The sequence below is a fragment of the Lolium rigidum genome, chromosome 3 (assembly GCF_022539505.1).
Source record: "Lolium rigidum isolate FL_2022 chromosome 3, APGP_CSIRO_Lrig_0.1, whole genome shotgun sequence".
NCBI classification, from domain to species: domain Eukaryota; kingdom Viridiplantae; phylum Streptophyta; class Magnoliopsida; order Poales; family Poaceae; genus Lolium; species Lolium rigidum.
The window spans coordinates 275,009,762-275,032,983 of record NC_061510.1 but is presented as its reverse complement, the minus strand read 5'-3'; the positions used below and the strand labels follow the sequence as shown (position 1 = coordinate 275,032,983).

The window sequence follows — 23,222 nt, the reverse complement described above, 5'->3', positions numbered from 1 at the left end:
CTTGTTGTGCGACTTGGAACATTCTATGTTGGAGACTTTGTTGTTGATGTTGCTTGTATGAACTAATTATGCGACTTGGAACTATTGTATGGACTTTGTTGGACTACTCGTGTATGAACTATGTTGTTGATGATGCAAATACTCTATATATTGTGCTATATGTGTATCTGGACTGTTATTGAAATTTGTTAATTGCATCTGCAGGGATTAATGGGGAAGCAGGGAAATTCTGAAAATTTTGCACCACCTTTGCCGTGCACATGCACACGGCAAAGACATGTGCACACGGCAAAGGCACTCTTTGCCGTGCACATGCACACGGCAAAGGCCACATGCACACGGCAAAGGCCGCTCGCGCTGCCCACCTGGTGCTGCTGTAGGTAGCTTTGCCGTGCAGGGTGGAAGAGAAGCACACGGCAAAGCCAGGTCTTTGCCGTGCGGGCTGGAGTGGAAGCGCACGGCAAAGACTGCCGCACGGCAAAGAGGCACAGCGCACGGCAAAGGGAATCGCGCGGCAAAGAAGCCAAAGCGCACGGCAAAGCTGCGTCGCTCGGCAAAGCCTTTGCCGTGCGATTTTCGCGCGACGCACGGCAAAGACGGCTTTGCCGGGCGGGTCTTTGCCGTGCACGGCCGCACGGCAAAGGCTTTGCCGAGCCGATTTGCCCCTTTGTCGTGCGTTTAGGCTGCACGGCAAAGCCCTGTTTTCCCGTAGTAGTACATGAATAAGAAGCAGTCTAATTGCATAGTTATTAAAATGTTGAAGAAATAAGGTGCATAGTGCATGGATGAGTACTACATGTATTTCAGTATGGGTCGATGACACGCGGACCTTTCTATGATGGCTCGCGTTTGATGCATCTCACATCATTTTTCTTGTTGCGTTGGGTCTGGGTTTGCCTATGTTGTAGAAAGACACAATAGTCAACAGTGAGCAATGGTTTGGTAGCAGAGAGCGGCAAAGATCTTGAAAGACATCATCACTTAGAGGCGGATGAAGCGGCGACCTGGAGAGGATAGATTGGATGGTACCTTTTCTACTCCGTACATCAATTCCATTGTGGAGGGAACACTGAAGCCCTAGCAGTGACGGTCTCCACGAAGCGGCAGACCGAGCGCCGCTACCCTCACCCAGCGCCTCCCCCAGACCACATGGTAGCGACCGCCGCCATCCACTAACTGTGGCCACCATCGCCGTCGACCCCAATCTCGCCGCACGGCCTCTGACCGTGCTAGGGTTTGCCTCCACCGCTGCCTAATTTGTCCGGGAGAGAGAGAGAGAGCGCTATGGCAGGGTGTCCTCAACCGGTTGCTTGTGTTACAGATGGGGGCGGAGGTCAAGCGAGGCTGCGAGGGCGCTGGAGGTGCGGTGATGGCTTGGTGGAGGCTGGCCGCAGCAGCCGGTGGAGAAGAGGAGGAGACGTGGGAAGGGACGCCACCCCGAATACAGCACGGAGAAGACCAACCTCACATGAAAAAGTAGGAAGGAAACCGACCTTGCGTCGCACCGAACAAGGACGCAGCGACACGAAACAATCTCACGTGGTGAAAAGGACTAACACGCTGGCAGGTGGGGACGAACACGACAGACTCGGTGGAGCAACCACAGGCCCCCGGAACCCTGGGAGCTTAGAGCTCTTTAGGGATTACATTGGTTACATTCTGCATCTACTTTGCTTATTAGTTGCTTCACACAAAAAACTGTTTTCCTAGTAGAAAAATTGAAAATCTTTTATTGTAACACTAGTAGGAAAAGGCTCATCAGTGGCGCACCAAAAATCAATTCTGTGGCGCATGGGCGGTGCGCCACAGAATTCTCGCCACAAAAATAAGGTTTATGTGGCGCACCGGCCCATGCGCCACAGAAAGTCTTATTTCTGTGGCGCACCGGCGGTGGTGCGCCACAGAAGTTTTTTTTGAAATTCAAAAAAAAGGCGGCCAGATCTAGATCTAGATCTAGATCTGGGGCCGCCAAATTTTTTTAATTTTTTTTTAAATTTCGCTCGAAGGTTGCCGGAAGTGGGTTGGTGGGTGAAGGAGGTGGACGGCCGGAGGAGGAGGAGGAGGTGGTGGAGGTGGAGGTGGAGGTGGAGGTGGTGGTGGAGGTGGTGGTGGAGGTGGTGGTGGTGGTGGTGGAGGTGGTGGTGGAGGTGGTGGTGGAGGAAGAGGAGGTGGTGGTGGTGGTGGTGGTGGTGGTGGTGATGGAGGTGGAGGAGGTGGTGGTGGTGGTGGTGGAGGTGGTGGTGGAGGAAGAGGAGGTGGTGGTGGTGGTGGTGGTGGTGGTGATGGAGGTGGAGGAGGGGGTGGTGGTGGTGGTGGTGGTGGTGGTGGTGGTGGTGGAGGAGGAGGTGGTGGAGGAAGAGGAGGTGGTGGAGGAAGAGGAGGTGGTGGTCGCCGGAGTAGGAGGAGGAGAAGGTCGTCGTCGCCGGAGTAGGTCGCCGGAGTAGGAGGAGGCCGGCCGGAGGAGGAGGAGGTCGCCGGAGTAGGAGGCCGGCCCCGGAGGAGGTGGTGGAGGAGAAGGAGAAGGAGAAGTGAAGGAGAAGTTTGCACCCAAAGAGGAGAAGTGGAGGAGTAGTGAGGAGAAGTGGAGGAGAAGTGGAGGAGGGCGGCAGAAAATACAAAGGACGTTAATTCTGTGGCGCATGGGCACTAGGTGCGCCACAGAATTTTTTTTCTTTTTTTTTTGTATTTTGCAGCAAAAAAACTTTAACTGGCCGTAACTTTTTACTCTTTTCGAATTTGGCGATTCTAAAAATTGTCCAATCCAGTTTGATATATTATGCGTTTTTTTCCGAGTTTGTATGCGACCAGAAACCCAGTTTAATGATTTTCCCACGCAATTTTGCAAAAAAAAGTCGAAATTCATGTTTGTTAAATTTCAGTGGTGCTAGATGACATAATACATTGGAATCTCGAAGGATTTTATTTTTTGAAATTTCTATCTATTTCTTTTATTTTTTACAGAGGTAAAAAAGGCGATCCACGGGGGGTGGAGTTGCCGCCAGGCGCCAAAAAAACTTCTGTGGCGCATGAAACTCATGTGCGCCACAAAAATGTGTAGTTTCTGTGGCGCACCATCCCACGTGCGCCACAGAAATTCTTATTTCAGTGGCGCACCAGGACCAGTGCGCCACAGAATGTCTTATTTCTGTGGCGCACGTGATCCTGTGCGCCACAGAAATAGTGAAACCAATGATTGGGGCCGGCCCCACCAAATTTCTGTGGCGCATGGATCCATGGTGCGCCACAAAAATAAGCTATTTCTGTGACGCACCGTGCCTGGTGCGCCACAAAATAACTTTCTGTGGCGCATTTTTTTTGGTGCGCCACAGAATTAAGCTCCGCCTATAAGGGTTTTCCTACTAGTGTAAAACAATAATTTTGAAAATTTGATTTTTCAATATTGTTTTGACGTGCCAAGATGCATCTCCGTAGAAAATTTGGGAGCTTTATTAGAGCATCCCAGCCATTGGGGCTCCCCACGCCCAAATATGGCGCTATTTAGGGCCGGATGGATGTAATTTTTGGCCCGGGGAGCCCATTTTTCCCACGAGACCAGGATGGATGTAAGTTTTTGACAAAATATGACGAATTCAGACGAAAATGGGCGAAACTCATTCAAACATAAGCGAAATTTAATGGTATTTAACATATATAGGCGAGTTCGTACATAAATATGCCGAATTTGTACATATATTTGAATTCGGCGTTAGGAAACTAAAACTTAAACTAAAAGCGGCCTTCTACATGCCGAATGGCGGTAGAAGGCCGTGTAGTCGCCGATGTCGTCGTCGCTAGAGTTCCAGGCGTCCTCGGGCGGCGGTACCTCGTGCCATCGGCTGGATCCCTGGCCAGGGTCGCCGGCGCGTGGCGGCGTCGGCCGGCACAGGTCGTCGTCGCTGCTCTCCTCCAGTTTTACCAGCAGCGCGTTCCTGGGCACGCTGTTCCTTGCCGAGGCAGCGAGTCGCCGCGCGCCGGCTAGGTCCAGCAGCCGCCGCTACTGCTCCGCCTCCTGGCTCTCCCAGTCCCGCCTGGACCACTCCAGCGCGGCGTCCTCCGTGCGTTTTGCCTCCTCCTCGGCGAGCTGGTTGGCGGCGGAGGTGGCAGTGGCCTCCTTCTTCGCGGTCTTGCTCTTTCGCCCGCGTGATTGAGAAGCCAGCTGGTCGCGGATGACGAGGGCGCCGCTGCTGCGCCCTCGTGTTGGCGTTGGAGACGCCGACTCCTGCTTGACGGGGTAGCGCGGAGTCGTCGCATGAGGCGCCGATCCATCGGACCTAGAGGCGGATCTGGATCCTGACGAGGAGGAGGACGTCGCCATTCACCTCGGCGTCCAGGAACTACCGTGTCGGTGCGACACGGTAGCCGCCACCGGCGGCATCCCCAGGACTAGGGAGTTCCCACCCTCGATGTGCGCGAGCACATTCTCGAGGGTGCGGCCAGGCGTGCTCCACCAGCGGCGGCGGCGGGCGGCGTTGTTCCTAGCGGGAGGGGAGGAGGCCCGTCGTAGGCAGCGAGTTCACGCTCGTACCTACGCTGGAAGAAGGCGGTACATGCCTCGTAGTTGTCGGGAAAGAGGCGCGGGTCCGCGCGCTGCTCGTCACTGAGAGTGACGAGCACTGGGTCGATCTCCGTCTCCAGGACGGCGCGACCCATCGGCGGCGGCGGGATCGGGACGCCGCCCGCGCTGAGTCTCCATCCTCCCGGCGCGCGGAAGTCCGACGGCGCCGGGTAGCCCGCCATGTGGAGAAGCCGGCCCTCCCATTGGTGAGAGAGCGGTGGCTGAAGCCATTGTTGGCCGCGTCGTCGTTCGCCATTGTTTCACTGGTAGAAAAATGGCCTTTAGTCGCGGTTCGCAACTGCCATTAGTCGCGGTTGCGCAACCGCGACCAATTAAACGCGACTAAAGGCCCCCCCTTTAGTCGCGGTTGCTTACGAACCGCGACTAAAGATCCGTCCACGTGGGCGGCTAGCGTGCGCCTGGGCGAATGACCTTTAGTCGCGGTTGGTGTCCCCAACCGGGACTAAAGGCTATTTCGTTAATTTTTTTTTAATTCATTTGGGTTTCTAATTTTTTTCACTCCGTTTTTTTTCTATTTTTTTAGAATTTCTATTATTTCAGTTATTTGCATAGCTTAGTCTCTATCTCTAACTACACTTATCTCTAGTAAAATTACTTACTCGTGGTCAAACTTCCCGCTCGGTCACCCATCCTCCCACTACTCCACCTCTAGCACGCTTAACTTCCGAGTTCCATTCCTTCCCGCATCCAAGTGCTACGCGCACATGTATGTGATACTACTATCATATCAATCCTATTAACATGTTGGTCGATGTCACATTTTTTTATTGTTTGAATTTCAAATAATTTTTTCATAAACAAAAATAATGATGTAATAATAATCGTGAATAAATAAATGAACATTAACTTTTTAATTTTTATTATTTTTAATTTTTTAATATTTTTTAATATTTTTTTGCCAAACCTAAAACCTAAAAATTTGAAAACCTAAAAATTGGGTAAAAGTATTAATAATCTTTATGCTGGATGCAATTATTAATTTTATTTTTTTGAAAATTTAAAAAATATAAAATCCATAATTTATAGCAAAAACTAAAATCTTCCTTCTTTCGTATTTTCATTTGGAATTTTAAGAATCTAAAAATTGGCTAACCGGGTAAACTAAAATCTTCCTGCTTTGGAATTTTCATTCGGATGTAACTTTTTCCCAGGATTTTTTTGATATATTATACGTTTTTTTCCGACGTCGTATGCAAAAGTTATTGCGGTTTTACCATTTTTTTAACTTTTGTTGCAAAAAAAGGGGAAATTCAAATTTCTTAATTTCTCCTAATAGTAGGTTGCATAACAAACAAGAATCTGAAAACAAATTTTTTTCTGAATTTTCTATCATTTTCTTTTGTATTTTACAAACCAAAAAAAGGCGATCCACGGGGGGGGGGGGGGGTGCAGGGTGCGTGGGAGTAAAAAAACTCGGAAAAACCTTTAGTCGCGGTTGGGGACACTAACCGCGACTAAAGGGTACCAAAGGTTTTCCGCCGGCCGCATCCCTCCATCGCCCTTTTAGTCGCGGTTGGTGGGTACCCTTTCGTCTCGGATGGAGCATTAGTCGCGGGTTGCCTCCCGAACCGCGATTAAAGCCCCCTTTAGTCGCGGTTCGAATATTTCCGGGACTAATGGAGGTGGACGGAAGCCTCTTTTTCTACTAGTGTTTGTTCACCGCTAGCTCGCTCGAGGTTGGGGAAGATTGAGGAAAGTGAGCGTGATGAATGCGGTCAGACGCGGTAGTTCGGCGATAAATAGAGGTCGACGCGCGTGAAACCGAGGCGACGGCGTTAACTCGCCGCGTGGAAATGACGTGTCCGGCGAAGACTGACCGGCAGCAGGATTTTCCAGCGCACGGAAGACGATGCGATGAGGACGACGATCGGTCTCTCTCGCCGACAAGTTGGAACCACCAGCCGCGCGGGAAACTTTCTCAGCGGTTCCCGCGCTTTTCTCTCGTCCGGAGTCCCCGAGCGCTCCCCAGTGGGCCGGGGATGGTCTGGGCTCTTCGGACGGATGAAAGGCCTAATCCAGACGAAAACGAGGGTCCGGGGGCACGACTGGGCCGTTTTCGGGGAGACGGCTGGAAATGCTCTTATCACGAGGGGATCCATGGATGTGGCCATCCCTTTTGACTATGTCGTCGGAGAGGGCACTGTGCGTGCGCTAGGTTCCGGTTTGTGTCCAGAGCACACTCTATCGCATGATGTTCTATACATCTAGGTGCATTTCATATCAAATATCACGCCTTCTCACGTGCAAGTTAGAAGTATCTCGGCCTCATGGTGAAATCTTACATCTCATGGTGTTCATGCACGGAAACTTTTTGACACAAGAACATGCTTCTCTAGATGCATAATTAATGGATGAGTACCTTGTACTATGCAGTGCCTTCTAGTATTACTATTGGAAGAAGGGTGCGAAACCTGTTTCAATACCGCCTACTCCTACTTCTGATGCGTAATTAATTGATCATACTTGAGACATCATTTTCTGGATTGGCTCTAAAATTGTAGATGGATAATTATATTCGAAATACTCTTGGTCAAAATGGAGAACAGTGGGACCGATCGCTATGGAGTATGAACTTATTTCTTTTGATATCATGGCCCGCTGCGGGCCCCCATGGAAGGCGCTTACAGAGGACGGCATCACGGTGTCAGGCGAGCCCGTGGCGTTGGGCTTGGGCGTGCTAGGCCCAAACGGCCATCGCGCGCCACCGGACCTCTGCGTGAGGCTGAAGGAGCTTCACGCGAACCCTATACACCAACCAGATCGGCGCGGGCAAACCCTATACACCGACTAGGTCAGCGTGTACCGCGCGTCGCACACCCCGTGCACGCTACGGGCTGCCTCCTTTTTCGATTTTTCTTTTCTTTTCCGTTTCTTCTTTTTTGTATCTTCTTTTCCTGTTTTCTTTCTGTTTTCGTTTTTTTTTCTGTTTCCTTTTTGTTACTTTTATTTTTTAGATTCGAAAAATAGAAATATTTTAAAAAATTCAAATTAAGAAAATGTTCAATATAAAAATGTTCAAATTCGGGAAATGTTCAAACTAAAAAATGTTCAGGCATAAACAAATTAAATTTAAAATTTGGTCAAATTAAAAAATGTTTTATTTTAAAATTTGTTCAAACTAAAAAATGTTTACTTTAGAATTTGTTCAAATTAAAAATGTTCAAATTGAGAAAAAGTTCAAATTTGAAAATCGTTCAATTTTGAGAAACGTTCAAATATGAAAACCGTTCAAATTTTAAAACCGTTCAAACGTGATTTTTTTATATTTTACAGTTATTTTTTTAAGAAATATTAAAAAAATTAAAAAATGTTCAACTTTGAAATATGTTCATATTCGAAAATGTTCAAATTTTGAAAAAAAATCTGAACATTTTTTGAGAATGTTCTAAAATTTCAAATCTGAACATACTAAAAAAATATTCATAAGTCAATTCCGGAACAAAAAGTCGATACAAGCAGCGAACCTAAACACCAGCGAACGAAAACAGGAGGCGCTGCGCGATAATGGGCCAGGCCCATGTCCGGCCGGGGGTGTGCGGAAGCTACACTCGTGCCGACCAGGTCGGTGTAAAGGAGCGCCTGCAGAGCTTGAGGCCGACGTGAGCACAGATGACCCCGTGCGTTGCCGGACTCCTCGTTCGCAACTACCGCCTCCATGACCTGCGCATCGCGGCCCCCGTGGCCCGGTTGATATATATGGTCCAGTGTCTCCTCCTCCCAAGCAAGCTTGTGTAGAGCGGTCGTTGATCCACTCAGCAAAGAGGCGACCCTCCGTTACCATTCTCGATTGTCAGTTCACTTTATTTTGCCGAGATGTGGATATTAACTTTCACCAAAAATGAGTTAATTTGAACGAAAAATTGTCCTATGAGAAAATTTTTGTGTCAGAAAGATGAAGTAGGGTGTATTAACTGGAATCCTCTTGATTTTTTCTTTTATGAACTTGACTTTATGAATCAAACCAATCAAGTGCTAAAATATTTTATTACATTAAACTAGTGCGTATCATGTTTTTTGGCATAGTCCAGTCAAGCACGATTCCAAAGATCGACCCATGGTGAACAACCCTAAGAGCATCTCCAGCCGCGTCCCCAAAGCGTTCCCCAAACCGCGCTGGATTGAGCGTTTGGGGGATGTGTTTTGTTCGTGCCACCTTTGGGGGACGTCGCTCCCCAGCCGCGTCCCCCAAACGCCGCCCCCAAACATTTAAAATATTTTTTTTTAATACAGAACCATTTATCAAATATAGCATATGAATAAAAATGTTTGCGAGGATTGTTTTCAAATTAAATTATAATAAACAATAAAACAAGTAAACAAATATAATAAATAGGGGTAGATGCTACATCAAGGTGCCACGGTATTTCCTTTGATCCTCCACAAATGCTCAATGAGATCAGCTTGAAGTTGCTCATTCACATTGCTGTCACGGATCTCTGCGTGCATGGCGAGAAAATCAGCAAAATCTGCAGGCAACTCATGATCAACCTCCGCAAGAGGGTCTTCACACTCATAGGGACCAACATGTGACCTAGCATGATTCTTGCGGTCATCCTCGATAATCATGTTGTGCATGATCACACAAGCTCGCATCACCTCCCACATTTGGTCGTGAGACCAACTTAGAGCAGGTACGGGACAATGGCAAATTGTGCTTGAAGCACACCAAATGCCCGCTCGACATCCTTCCCGCAAGCCTCCCGTCGCGTAGCAAAGTGAGAATTCTTCGGACCCGATGGATTCGAGATTGTTTTGACAAAAGTGGCCCATTTTGGATATATACCATCGGCTAGATAATAGCCTTTGATATATTCGTGGCCATTGATCTCATAGTTGCATGGTGGAGCATGCCCTTCCACTAGTCCGCCGAACACCGGAGACTCGCCGCAACACGTTGATGTCATTGTGTGACCCCGCCATGCCAAAGAATGAATGCCAAATCCACAGATCATAATCTGCCACAGCTTCAAGCACCACACTGCAATATCCATGACGGCCTTTGTATATACCTTGTCAAGCAAACGGGCAGTTCTTCCATGGCTAGTGCATGCAATCGATGCTTCCAAGCATTCCAGGAAATCCTCTGGCAGCATTTTGTGCCATGATCCTTGCAGTCTCTTCCTCAGTTGACCCTCTCAAATAGTATTTGCCAAACTTTCCCACCACAGCTCGGCAAAACTTGTACATGCACTCAATGGCAGTAGACTTACTCATGCGAAGGTAGTCGTCCTATGTATCGGTAGGTGCTCCGTATGCAAGCATCCTCATGGCGGCGGTGCACTTCTGAATCAAAGAGAACCCGAGAACGCCTACAGCGTCGAGCTTGAGCTTGAAGTAGGGGTTGAATTCTCGAACGCCGTGGAGGATATTCATGAACAGCCCCTTGCTCATCCTTTACCGGCGCCGAAAATTGTCGGCATGTGTTTCGTCGTCGGCGAAGTAGTCGTTGTGCAGCATGGCATGCCCCTCCATCCTCTGCCGGGGCTTCGACTTCCTTCTTCCCGGCCTTGTTCCTCCGCGGCGCGGCCTCTCCCTCTTCTCCGCCTCAGCGTCAAGCATGTCCTGGAGGGACGCGATGATCAGCAAATGCTCCCGCAGGTCGTCGTCGAAGGCTTGCTCGTCCTCCAGCATCAGGGCAACCATCTCATCGTCGCTGTCCATGGCTAAAGCAAAATCAATGGCTAAAATTGCGCCGAGACAGACGACGCAACAAACAGCGGCCAATCGCGCCTACCCGGCAAGTCGTCGAGCACCTTCTGTGCGCGGAGGTGGGGCGGATTTGACGGCGCGTTCTGGGACGCGCTGACGACGCGGCGGCGGCGGCACGACCGGCGGGAGCCCCAGCAGCGACAACGGTGCCGACTCTCAGCAGAGATCAGACGCCCAGCCGGCCGGGAAATCCAGCGGCGGCGGTGGGGTGGGAGGCGCGGGAACGAAGGAGCGACGAGAAAAGAGGCGCGAACCAACGATTTATGCAAATAGTCGCCGACACGTGGGAGCCCGCCTCGCTTTTCGGTGTGTCCGGCGTCCCCGGTGCGTCCCCTGTGGGACGGGGACGGGCTCGGTGCGCCGGACACCATATCGGACCGCGCCGGACAAAAATGGGCTTTGGGGGACGCAGCTGGAACGCATTTTTTGTCCGACGCGCCCTAAATCCCTTTGGGGGACGCTTTGGGGGACACGGCTGGAGATACTCTAACTGAGGAAAATAATAACATAGAGACTACTATTTGCCCCAATATGCTTCAATTATCTCAAGCAGGAGTTGATCGGTAAGACTGCAAAAAAATCCATTTTGCTTGGAAAGATGCCATATTCAGTGTGTAAATGTAGAGTCTACAACTTACCCTCTCACTTAAGGCACGAATATCACACTTCCGGTGCTCGATTTTCAGTATTGATTGTTCATAGTTGGCAGGATCGCATAGTATTGACAACGTGGTACTAGCCGGTCCTCATGCAATATTCGTGTTGCACTATATATGCTCACGAGTTTGGATCAACCTCACTCCCACCATATTTGATTAAATAATGTATACATAGGCGGTGCCATGAATATAACTTACATCGTCTATCTTATCCCCTTCATGCAAGTGACACTTCATGTCTAAGCATCCATAATCGGCATTGTGCTCCAGAATCGAAGTGGATGCTGAACCATTTTCTCGGAGCCTTGGACTCGCACGCGCCTCGAACGCCGCCAACGTTGCCTTGGACTCGCACCCGCCCTCATACGTGCTGCACTTGCCCTCGAGATTGTTCGGTCGTGGCTGCATGCCAACACAGTAATTTTTGCGAGGAGTAGGGTATCTGTGTGGAGCTGAAGAGGTTGTTGGAGCAATTCCAAATTCATAAAGTAGTGTTTCATGTGTTCACGATTTTGAAACACTGAATACAAAACCTGTGATCTTAATTATGGTGTTTAAGGATCAATCCTTTCCAAGGTACACAAATAACCCACTAGCCGCGAAGTCAGGTGACTTCCACTTCATGTCAATAACATATGGGTTGTCAGATGTGGGATACACACATGGGCATACCCATATAGAGCTGAGAGGGCAGTGCCCCCACTAATTATTTTTTGGAATGCAATGCCATATGTTAACTTGAAGAAAAATGTTTCAAAAAAAGTGGCTTTAAACTGGGATTGCCCCAGCTGAGAATTTTATATGGGTTCGCCCCTGGATCCACATGTTAGTGACTCTAAGTTATCAAGCCAAAGTCAAGAATCTCAAAAGGTGCATGTTAGACCCATTGGGTCATGCCGTGAGCGAACAATTTACAATTTCGCATGGAGTATATCACAAATCCAATTTTGATCTTGGATGTATATACTCCTGCCAGCAGAAAAATACTTAATAATATAAAAAAAAATACGCGCACGACTGGACATTCTATGTGTGCACGCTAAGTTGCACGGAAAACCGACAATATTTGTGTCACGTGTAAAAAAAATGTGTCGTGAAGAGCTTTTTTAAGCACCAAGATTTGTGATTTTTACACACAACACAAAATATATCTGTTTACCTTTGTGAGCACATACAACATCAAGATATACCCGTGCCATTTTTTATAAGAATTTTTTGACATTTCAAAATAAGTGTAAAACTCATTTCAAAAACCAGGATCATATGTGATATGCTTCTGGGTGCCGAAATATCTTGTCTGCAGTAAATATGGACTAACGGTTGTATTGAGAATCTATCTTAGGTCGTGTCCATAGCCATGTGTTGGTTTCAAGGTTGCAAGATGGAGAAGATCGAGAACGATGAAGACGGTGTCGAAGAGAGATGAAGACCGTGTTGAAGACATTGGCGGACGCAGCGGGGGGCCGGGGGGGCCGTGGCCCACCCAGAAATTCGCTGGCCCAACTTGTATCCATGGAAAAAAAATGAAAAAAGCCCGATTGAGCAAGCCCATCCTGGAGCCTGGAGGAGTCGAGCCACGCCAAGCGCACGACGCCCAGACCTTCGATTCCCCACTCCACCACCAGTCTCCACGCGCGTCCCGAGCCCGACCGCAGCCGCCACCCGCCGCCCCGGCCCCGGCCCCGCCGCCGCCCGCCGCTGTTGCTGCCCATCGGCCCCGCCCAATCTGGCGCTCGCCCGCGGCCCGCCCCGCCTCTGAGGCCCTCGCTGCTGCCGCCCGGCCGCAGCACTGGCACCGACGGAGGCCCGCCCCGGCGCCCCGGATCTTCCCAGTTCACACGACTGCGAGCCTGCAACCAGAAGTGAGAGGGCTAATTTTGCTATTCCCTATTCAATTTGTTGTTTGCATATGATTCTCTGTTTGTACGAAAAATTGTTATTTTCATGTGTCTATGTATCAAATTATCAATGTATGTTAAGTCTTATATGATGAAGAACATATAAAATTGTTAAATTAGTAATGTTTGAATGTTTCAATTGTGTAGAAATGAAGAGAAATAGCCAAATTGCGCTACTTTTTCAGAAACAAGCATCAAAGAAGATTGCATCTCCGGTCCAATCCTATATTGTTCACGATGAAGAAGTCGAATCCGATGTTGAGAGTGAGATTGACATTGAAGATACAACACCACACCCACCCTCACCCCAACAACCAAATGCAAGGTCATATGATGCTCACTTTTGTCCACATGATCCGGGGGACAGGATTCCTATTTCAAGTTATGATGTTAATATTCAAGATGATGTTCGGAGAGGATATATCCTAAAAGGTCCATGCCGACCATATGAGCATGCTTTCCCGACAACAAAAAAGAATGGCAAAAATCGACACTTTAGTTGTGTTTGGTTTCATCACTACAATTGGCTAGAATATAGTATCGGAAAGGATGCGGCATTTTGCTTTGTGTGTTTCTTGTTCAAAGAGAGAGCCAATGGAGGTCCCGGAGGAGATGCCTTTGTTAAAGATGGTTTTAGAAATTGGAAAAGACCCGAATCATTTAAGCAGCATGTGGGTGGTGTTAGTAGCATTCACAACCAAGCTCAAGAGAAGTACAACTTATTTGTTGCACCCAACACCAAAATTGATAATGTTCTTATGAAGGTGTCTAAGAAGGACGTACTTCTTTACAATACTAGGCTAACTTACTCTCTTAGATGCTTGAGATTTCTTTTGAAACAAGGATTGGCATTCCGTGGACATGATGAGAGTGAAGAATCAACCAACCGGGGAAATTTTCTTGAACTTCTAAAGTGGCTTGCGGAAGGTAATGAGGAAGTCAATAAGGTTGTTTTGAAGAATGCTCCCGAAAATTGCATCTTGAATAGTCCAAGGATACAACATGACATTATTGAATGTTGTGCCATAGAAACTACTAGACTAATCATTGAAGATCTTGATGGTGACCACTATGCAATTCTAGCCGACGAGTCTAGTGATATGTCTCACAAAGAACAACTTGCTCTTTGTTTGCGTTATGTGGATAAATTGGGAAGAATATGTGAGAGGTTCCTTGGAGTAGTTCATGTTTCCGATACTACTTCATTGTCTCTCAAGGTTGCAATTATATCTTTGCTAAAAGATCATCATTTGTCTCCCACTCAAATTCGTGGACAAGGATATGATGGGGCTAGCAACATGAAGGGTGAGATTAAGGGGTTAAAAACATTGATCATGAAAGAGTCACCTTCTTCTTATTACATACATTGCTTTGCACATCAACTTCAATTGGTTCTTATTGCAGTGGCAAAGGATAATGAAGCATGTGTGTGGTTCTTTGATCATGTTTCTTATTTGTTCAATATCATTGGAGTTTCTTGCAAGCGTCATGACATGCTTCGAGATGTTAGAGCTCAACAAGTTTTACAAGCAGTTGAGATGGGTGAAATTGAAAGTGGAAGTGGACTCAATCAAGAGATGGGTTTATCTAGACCCGGTGATACTCGATGGGGCTCTCATTACAAGACCATTCTACACATTGTTGATATGTACCCGGTGATACTTGAGGTGCTTGTAAGGATTGGAAAAGATCCTTCACAAAAGAGTGAGTGGACAAGAATAAGAGGAGTTGCCGCGGCCTTTGAATCATTTGACTTTGTTTTCAATCTCAACTTGATGCTTGTTGTTCTTGGCTACACAAATGACTTGTCTATATCTTTGCAAAAGAAGGATCAAGATATTCTCAATGCAATGGTGCTTGTTGGATTGGCAAAGGAGAAAATGAAGGATATGAGGTCATCACTTGGATGGGAAAGATTTCTTGCAAAGGTGACATTCTTTTGCAACACTCATGGCATTGAAGTTCCTTCCCCGGAATCTAATTATGTGGCTCATGGAAGATCACAACGGTATTATGAAAAGCAAACAAATGATGATCGTTATAGAAGAGAAGTGTATCTTGGCGTTGTTGACCAAGTTATTCAAGAGCTTGACAATCGGTTTGATGAGGTTAACATGGAGTTGCTTATTTGTATGGCGGCTTTGAATCCCGTGAATTCATTTGCTTCTTATGATGCACAAAAGGTAATGAGACTTGCTCAATTCTACCCCAATGACATATCAAGCATGGATTTGTTAAGACTTGAACCCCAACTTGAGATCTTTATTGATGACATGAGAAAAGATGATAGATTCAAATGTGTCAATCATCTTGGTGAGCTCTCTATTAAGCTTGTTGAAACAAAAAAGCATGTTGTTTATGATTTAGTTTACATGCTTCTCAAATTGATATTGCTTCTACCGGTGGCGACGGCGAATGTTGAAAGAGTATTTTCCGCAATGAGTCTAGTAAAAAACAAGTTGAGAAATAGTATGAGTGATAACCTCTTGAACCATTGCTTAGTGACATTTATCGAGCGAGGGGTGTTCATTCATGTAAGTGATGATACCATTGCTGAAACTTTCATGGCAATGCGAAACCGTAGATTGAAGAAATGATGTAAGTTTCTAATTATGCTATATTCTACCATGTAAGACCCTTGTAATATTTTGAACTATTTGTATTGTAATCGTACACATTTGATATATGTATTGAACTCCAATGCAATGAATTTGTCTTGTATATTGTTCATTACTTTATTATGCAAAGGTTTTTCACAATTTGGGGGTGCGCAAAAATTTTTTTTTGAGGTGTGCCCCCCCCCCCCTCCAATTCTTTCCTGCGTCCGCCACTGGTTGAAGATGAAGATGGATGAAGACAGTGGCGTGCGTACAAGATCGAAGAAGACGGTGGCGTGTATGTTGGAGGAAGACGGTGGCATGTACAATGATGAAGAGGATGAAGACGGAGCTTGCCGACTCGAGAGGAACGCGCAAGGTTAAGGTTTGTGCTCGATAGGATAGTAGGTCGCATCATCGGAGAGAGCTCAAACCTTGCATGCATTGCATCGTGTTTCTTGGTTGTTTTTGGTTCTTATCCATGAGATGGGTTAGAGTTTGTGTTCACTCTCATGACAACCTCTAGCTCATCGAAAACGGATTCCGGATGTATCGCATGTTGCATGTGCGAGGGTGATGATTTTCTCGATATACCATATTGAGAGGTTACACCTCTATGACCATGAGAAAATCATCACTCACTCTTTTCCATGAAAAAACGTTGTGAGCACACATAACATCAAGATATACGCGTGCCATTTTTTCATCAGAATTTTTTGACATTTCAAAATAAGTGTAAAACTCATTTCAAAAACTAGGATCATGTGTGATATGCTTCTGGGTGCCGAAGCATCTTGTCTGCGGTAAATCATTTAGTCATGAGCAACACTTTGTAAATTGTGACAAATTACTGAAAAACTATTACATCAACGTAATATAATTCAATTATATCACAATTTTTCTGCAAGTTTGTCTAGAAAAAACGATATGTCCAATTGGATTTGAAGTACTTGCTCTCTCCCATGAAACAACACAACAATAGATCCAAATTTAATACATGTTTCATAGGACGGAGGGGGTAGTTTGGCTTGGTGGAAGTAGTGCCGTGTGGATATTGTCATGTTTTTTTTTTTTTTTTTTTTTGAAGGCAATATTGTCATGTTTTGTAAGAAAGAGTTTATGCCTTTTTGCATAGTGATGAGTTGGGACTGATTGCACCGGTACACCATAGGCTGAGATCCACTAGACCACTACCCTGCGGCGTGTCGTCAAGAATACTTTGTCTAGCCAATTGCAGCACAGAATGCTGTTGTTGTTTTTCTAATATATTCTGCACGTAGCGCCACCGATCTATCTCGTGGAATCTGCAGTAACCCATGTGCGCCCTGCTGTGCTGCCTCAACGGTCAAGCAAAACGCGATCTGATCAAGAGCCCGTGGAGAGAAGATGGAACCTAGACAGCAGCACTACTAGCCTGTTTGCCCCTTTGCAGCCTGCCATCCTCTCTTCATTCCCCCATTCTCACCCTGTCTGCAGGCTCCAGCTCCCAAGGTGAGTGAGCTCTCAGCAACTTTTCTGGTTTTTTCCAAGCCTTTTTCTGCCATTGCTGCCAGCTGAGTAGATTTGACACTTCCCGTTGTGTAACTGTGGAAGTGGTGTAGTTTGGGGTCACTTCATCTGATGGCGATGTCATGGCTTTCCGTGGAAAAGAGGGAATAATAGGGGAACTGAATATGGGCACTTTTGCATCTCTTCTTGGTTAAAGTAACATAATTTTCGATTATTTTGTGGCATAGTTCGAGGAGATTGCTTGTGAATAGTATGGGAGCTGCCATTGTTTTCTGTTGAGTAAACGGTGGTACTCTGTCTTCCTTTCTTTTCCGTCGGTGTCCGTGCTCGCCGTGCACATCGAGCGAATTCCGGCGATGATGTATGCAGTTTATCACTTTTCTTTCCATCAGAAGTGACCAAATTCCCTACCTTTTCCGCAGCTAGATCTGGTTCACTGGTTCTCCAGTCGCACGTTTGCGGAAAGAACAGAGCTTTCTGTTCACCTGCAGCTCTGAGCACCGATCGCATCTGCTCAGACGACAATGCAAGCGGCGCGGCAGGTGGACGACAAGGAGTGCTACAGCAGCTACACCACCAATGGCGCGGCCAACGGGCGGCCGCAGCGCAAGAGCCAGGCCGCGCCGTCCAGGCTCAAGCCGATGCCGTCCAAGTGGGACGACGCGCAGAAGTGGCTCGTCGGCATGTCCAACGGCGGCGACGGGATCCACGGCGGCAAGGGCGGCGCCGCCAAGCCCCGCAACTCCAACGCCGACGACCGGCGGCTGCTGAGCTCGTCGTCGCAGAACGGGCGCGTGTCCTGCAGCAGCGTGGACGGCGGGGTCGAGTACAACATGGTGGTGGCGCCCCCGACGCCGCCGCAGCTGGGCGAGGGCGGCAGCGGCGACGACGTCGGCGAGACCAAGAACGTGGACTGCGGCGGCATGCTGCTGCGCCCGCACGGCCACGGGTACGGCTCGCCCGTCTCGGTGTGCCTGCGCGACATGGGCACCGAGATGACGCCCATAGCCAGCAAGGAGCCGTCCAGGGCCGCCACGCCGCTGCGCGCCACCACGCCCGTCGCGCGGAGTCCGGTCCCGTCGCGGTCGTCCACGCCCGGGAGGCGGCGGCAGGACGAGCCGCCCGTGGGCGTTGTCGCCGGGGTGGTCAGGACGGCCGAGCAGATGGTGTCGAGCAGTGTCGTCAGTGGCGGCGAGGCGCCGAGCGACGGCGGGGTGGACGGTCGAGTTCCTAGAGCAAACACGCTCGAGTCTCGCGCCGCGGCCTGGGACGAAGCCGAGCGTGCAAAGTTCACGGCGAGGTAGGAGTGCGAATGATATCAGATCAGATCTTGTCCATTGTGTTCAGAATTGTCATTGTTATCTGTTAGTTAGATTGCATAAATCATGAGTTTGTCTTTCCCTGTTTCGGTGAATTCAGGTACAAGCGTGAAGAGGTGAAGATACAGGCCTGGGAGAACCATGAGAAGAGAAAAGCTGAGATGGAGATGAAGAGAATTGAGGTATGATTTTTCTCATGGTTTGCGTGTAGTTCCATTTCTGTTTTGATCATTTTCCCAAGTGAGTAGTATCCTTTTGCACCAACGATACTGGGAGTAGTCAACCTTTCTGTACAAGTGTTTCAATCTTTTGCAATGGTTGCAAAAAGGTTCTTGCAGAAAGGTCTTGCGGATAACCATAATTTCTCACACGAATTCCATTCAGTCTTGATCAGTTTTTTTCAGTGGTACAGTTAGAATTCACTGCATGTCTGCCTCTGTGCACAGGAGTAGACAGAAAGCAGACAAACAGCTCTGCTAAACTTAAATGATGCAGTAATTTTGAAACGAGCTAATCATCAATAACACACTGACCCAATTCAATTCACCGTACTGGTGCTTTATGAACGAACTGCTCGACATTACCACAGTAGATCTGCTGCGAGCATTCATTGATGTGCCACATGAACACTGTCGGCCGGGTGCTTAACTCTTGCTACTCATCCCTGCACACCATGACCGCATTCGAAAATTCTCACATGCTTCTCTGAACCGAACAATGGCTCTGCAGATGAAGGCAGAACAGATGAAAGCTCGGGCGCAGGAGAAGCTCGCCAACAAACTGGCGGAGGCGAGGCGAGTCGCCGAGGAGAAGCGGGCGAGCGCTGAGGCCATGCTGAACGAGGGAGCGGCGAGGACGTCGGAGAAGGCGGACTACATCAGGAGGACGGGCCACCTCCCCTCCTCCTTCTTCTCCTTCAGGATACCCTCGCTCTGCGGCTAACATATATACATTCACATGCTTATTTGAACTCAACAATGGATCTGCCTCTGCAGATTTTAGTGGTGTATAATTTTACTCCACCACCGCGTCCTTGCGTTGGTTACATGAGTCGATGCACAACCTGTTTTGCATGGTCAACATAGGCTTGCTTTTCGATTCTCGCAAGAAAAGAAGTTAGCTTGATGTTTGATAATCGGCCAGCCATTGACTACTATTCCACGTTCAACTCATACTAGATGGACCTTGCGCGCTTTGCGGCGCCGTTTTTCGCTCTTGGCACATTATTATCCACGTTTTGATTACAGCAAACTTGTTTTGGGCTCATAGTTGATCTCTGGTATAGGCTTTTTCCTTTACAAAATGGTTTGAGAAAAAACTCTTGCTTTGTACTGTTGAGTGTCTTGAATTGGCTAGGCATACGTCTGCATCAGATTGCAATACTTGGTGCATGTGTATAAATACACAACAGGAATACTCATGAGACGAACCACCCAGTTCTTAAGCATCAAAGAGTGGTAATAGCTATCAATCGTCGCCGTGTATGATGTATCCAACAAGAACAAAACTAAAAATTAAAACCATACTGATTTCTCTTTAAATTGGATGATTAGAACTGAATATGTACCATCACTCTTCATCAAGGCATTTATTCCAGCTAGTACTGATTCCAATTAGAAGACCAGTAGTTGTAAACTGGCTTGCCTACCATGAACTCACTGGTCATGATACAACACGCTTCCAGTAGATCTAGTGTATTAGACCATGCAAAAACACCAGCATCGTCTCATAGTAAAAAGGACGAAAAGCATGAGATAAGAAATCGACGCCATCTTATTTTTTGCACAAGTAGAAGTGTAGAACCATCAGGACCACAGGACTAAGAGTTCCGATGGTAACATTGCAGATAAACAATTAGTATGCCATATGAAAATAATCCAATACATATGTTTCCATCTGAAGTGCGACAACAGAAAAGATAATCGAATATATACATCGCTCAATTGTCTGTAGTGCAAAAACAAAAATGAAACTCAGTCAAATACATGCATTGGTCAATTATCTGAAGCGGGATAACAAAAATGGAGGTACACTTGTCAAGAATAAACTTCTACCTATATACTACGTAGATATTAACAAGACATTCATCTTATACATGTTAAACCATGTATATATAGCTGTCCTAGTATGTATAGATCTGTATAGGTCTCCTGTATTTGTACGGTGTACTATATGGGTACACGTGTAATGTCCACCATATATAATGACACCCGGCGGCCCTGATTAGGGTTATGCTTCCCATAATATTTGATATGGTATCAGAGCCTATCTCTTCCGATTGCATCTAAGCCGCCGCCGCCGTAACCCAAAATCCTCGAAGCCGTCGTCGAAGCATCAGAGCCATGTCGTTCGGCTCATCTTCCTCTACACCGACGCACTCCGGCAGCCCTCTCACGGCGGTTGTCTCTGAGAAACTCACCAGAGAGAATTTTCTCCTGTGGCAAGCTCAAGTTCTTCCTGACATCCGTGGCGCCCAACTCTATGGGTACCTGGACGGATCTACACCAAAGCCAGACAAGGAGATCAAGGCGACGGACAAGGACGGGAAGGAGATTACAGTCCCGAATCCTGAGTATGCGCGGTGGATCTCGCTTGATCAGTCCGTGCTAGGCTATCTCCTTCGGAACATGTCGAGGGAGGTCCTCACCCAGATGGTCGGACAGTCGAGTTCGGCGGGTGCTTGGACGGCCATCATAGAGATGTTTTCATCTCAGCCTAAGGCTCGTGTGGTGCAACTCCGCACTCAGCTCAATGGAACTCGCAAGGAAAACAAGACCGCCTCAGTTTACTTCAACCAGATCAAGACTCTTGCCGACGAGATGGCTGCGGCAGGAAAGCCACTTGATGATGATGACATTGTTTCGTATGTCTTGGCGGGTCTTCAGGATGAAGCCTACAATGGGTTTGTAGCTGCCATTACTGCTTTGATCAAAGCGGATAAATTCATAAGTCTGAGTGATCTGTACTCTCAGCTGGTGTCCTATGAAGCTTGTCTAGAAGATCAGAATCCCACCGGCGACTCTTCAGTGAACGCCGCAACCCGAGGTGGCCGTGGAGGTGGCTACCGTGGCGGAAGAGGAGGTGGGCGCAACAACTACTCAGATCAGCGCTATGAACAGCGCGGTTATGACCAGCGCTATGAGCAGCGTGGCCATGAGCACCGCGGTGGATATGATAACCGTGGAGGGTACGATCAGCGTGGAGGCTATAATTCACGTGGAGGAGGTCGCACTCAAGGATCTGGACAGAGACCTACATGTCAAGTGTGTGGCAAGGAAGGCCACATTGCACTGAATTGTTGGAAAAGATTCCAGAAGAACTATCGTGGTCCAGAAAAATCAGTTGGTGCAGCTGTTGGACAATATGGAGTTGATACAAATTGGTACTCTGATTCTGGTGCAACTGATCACATTACAGGAGAACTTGATAAGCTACATGTGAGAGATCGCTATCATGGCAATGAACAGATTCACACAGCAAGTGGTGCAGGTATGGATATACATCATGTTGGTCATTCTGTAATTCATACCCCTGTTCATGATTTGCATCTTAAAAATATTCTACATGTTCCACAAGCCACAAAAAGTCTCCTGTCTACTAGTCGTCTTGCACATGATAATCATGCCTTTGTTGAGTATTGGCCTAACTCTTTCTTTATAAAGGATCAGGACACGAGGGAGACCCTGCTCCAAGGTAGATGCATTGATGGCCTCTACCCTTTACCATCATCATCCGCTTCACCTCTTGGCCGGCAAGCTCATGGTGCGGCCAAGTCTTCATCATCTATATGGCATAGGCGTCTAGGACATCCATCATCGGTTGTGGTTCATCAAGTTCTTCGTGAGAATAATATTTCGTTTAGTGAGTCAAATAAAGAGTCTGTATGCGATGCTTGTCAAATGGCCAAGAGCCATCAACTCCCATATCCAAAGTCTACTAGTGTATCTACTCATCCTCTTGAACTTGTGTTTTCTGATGTTTGGGGTCCTGCCTCAGACTCTTTTGGGCGTTTTAAATACTATGTCAGTTTTATTGATGATTATAGCAAGTTCACATGGATCTATCTCTTGAAAAAGAAATCTGATGTTTTTCAGAAATTTCGTGATTTTCAGCAACATGTTGAGAGACTCTTTGATAGAAAAATAATTGCTATGCAAACAGATTGGGGAGGAGAGTATCAAAAGCTTAATTCTTTCTTTCAGACAGTTGGCATATCTCACTTAGTCTCTTGTCCTCATGCACATCAGCAGAATGGTCCAGCTGAGCGCAAACATCGCCACATTGTCGAGGTTGGTTTGTCTCTTCTTGCATCTGCGTCTATGCCACTCAAATTTTGGGATGAGGCATTCCTTACTGCTGTCTATCTAATCAATCGTCTTCCTAGTAAAATCATCCACTCTCAGACTCCTATGGAACGGTTATTTGGGCACAAGGGGGATTACTCGTTTTTACGTGTGTTTGGGTGTGCTTGTTGGCCCAACCTTCGCCCATACAATAAGCACAAGTTGCAATTTCGGTCTAAACAGTGTGCCTTTTTAGGATACAGCAGTCTCCACAAAGGTTATAAATGCCTTGATATTTCCACCGGTCGAGTGTACATCTCTCGTGACATCGTGTTTGATGAAAGTGTTTTCCCGTTTGCCGCGTTACACTCCAACGCTGGTGCCCGTCTTCGTGCTGAAATTAATCTTCTCCCTCTCACATTACAACCACTTCATTTGCATGATAATCAGGGGCATGTTTTACAGAATCCACCTGATGCTAATCCTACTAATACTGCTGCTGCTGAGTCTTTTGTCCAGGATTCACATGAAATAACGGTGCAGGCTGAAGATTCTGCTGCTTTTGGACCTGGCACGGATCCCCGTGCTGATTCTAGCGTCAGTTCTGGCGCCCAATCATTGCCTGCTGACTCTGGCGCGTGCAGCTCCTCGGGATTACCTCCACCTGCCCGG

At 47.4% G+C, this 23,222-nt stretch overlaps 1 protein-coding gene across 1 annotated transcript; it reads left to right on the top strand.

The window, feature by feature from the left end:
* The first annotated feature begins 17,472 nt into the window (after positions 1-17,472).
* On the top strand, positions 17,473-19,287 carry LOC124696557. The gene is made up of 3 exons (XM_047229270.1): positions 17,473-18,248; positions 18,368-18,449; positions 18,997-19,287. Exons 1-3 carry the CDS (start codon positions 17,473-17,475, stop codon positions 19,207-19,209), a joined length of 1,071 nt encoding a protein of 356 aa, XP_047085226.1. The 3' UTR covers positions 19,210-19,287.
* Positions 19,288-23,222: the final 3,935 nt, after the last annotated feature.

Coding starts and splice junctions, on each gene's coding strand:
- LOC124696557 (XM_047229270.1), top strand. CDS start 17,473: ATGCAAGCGGCGCGGCAGGTGGACGACAAGGAGTGCTACAGCAGCTAC. Junction 18,249..18,367: donor CGTGCAAAGTTCACGGCGAG/GTAGGAGTGCGA, acceptor CGGTGAATTCAG/GTACAAGCGTGAAGAGGTGA. Junction 18,450..18,996: donor TGGAGATGAAGAGAATTGAG/GTATGATTTTTC, acceptor ATGGCTCTGCAG/ATGAAGGCAGAACAGATGAA.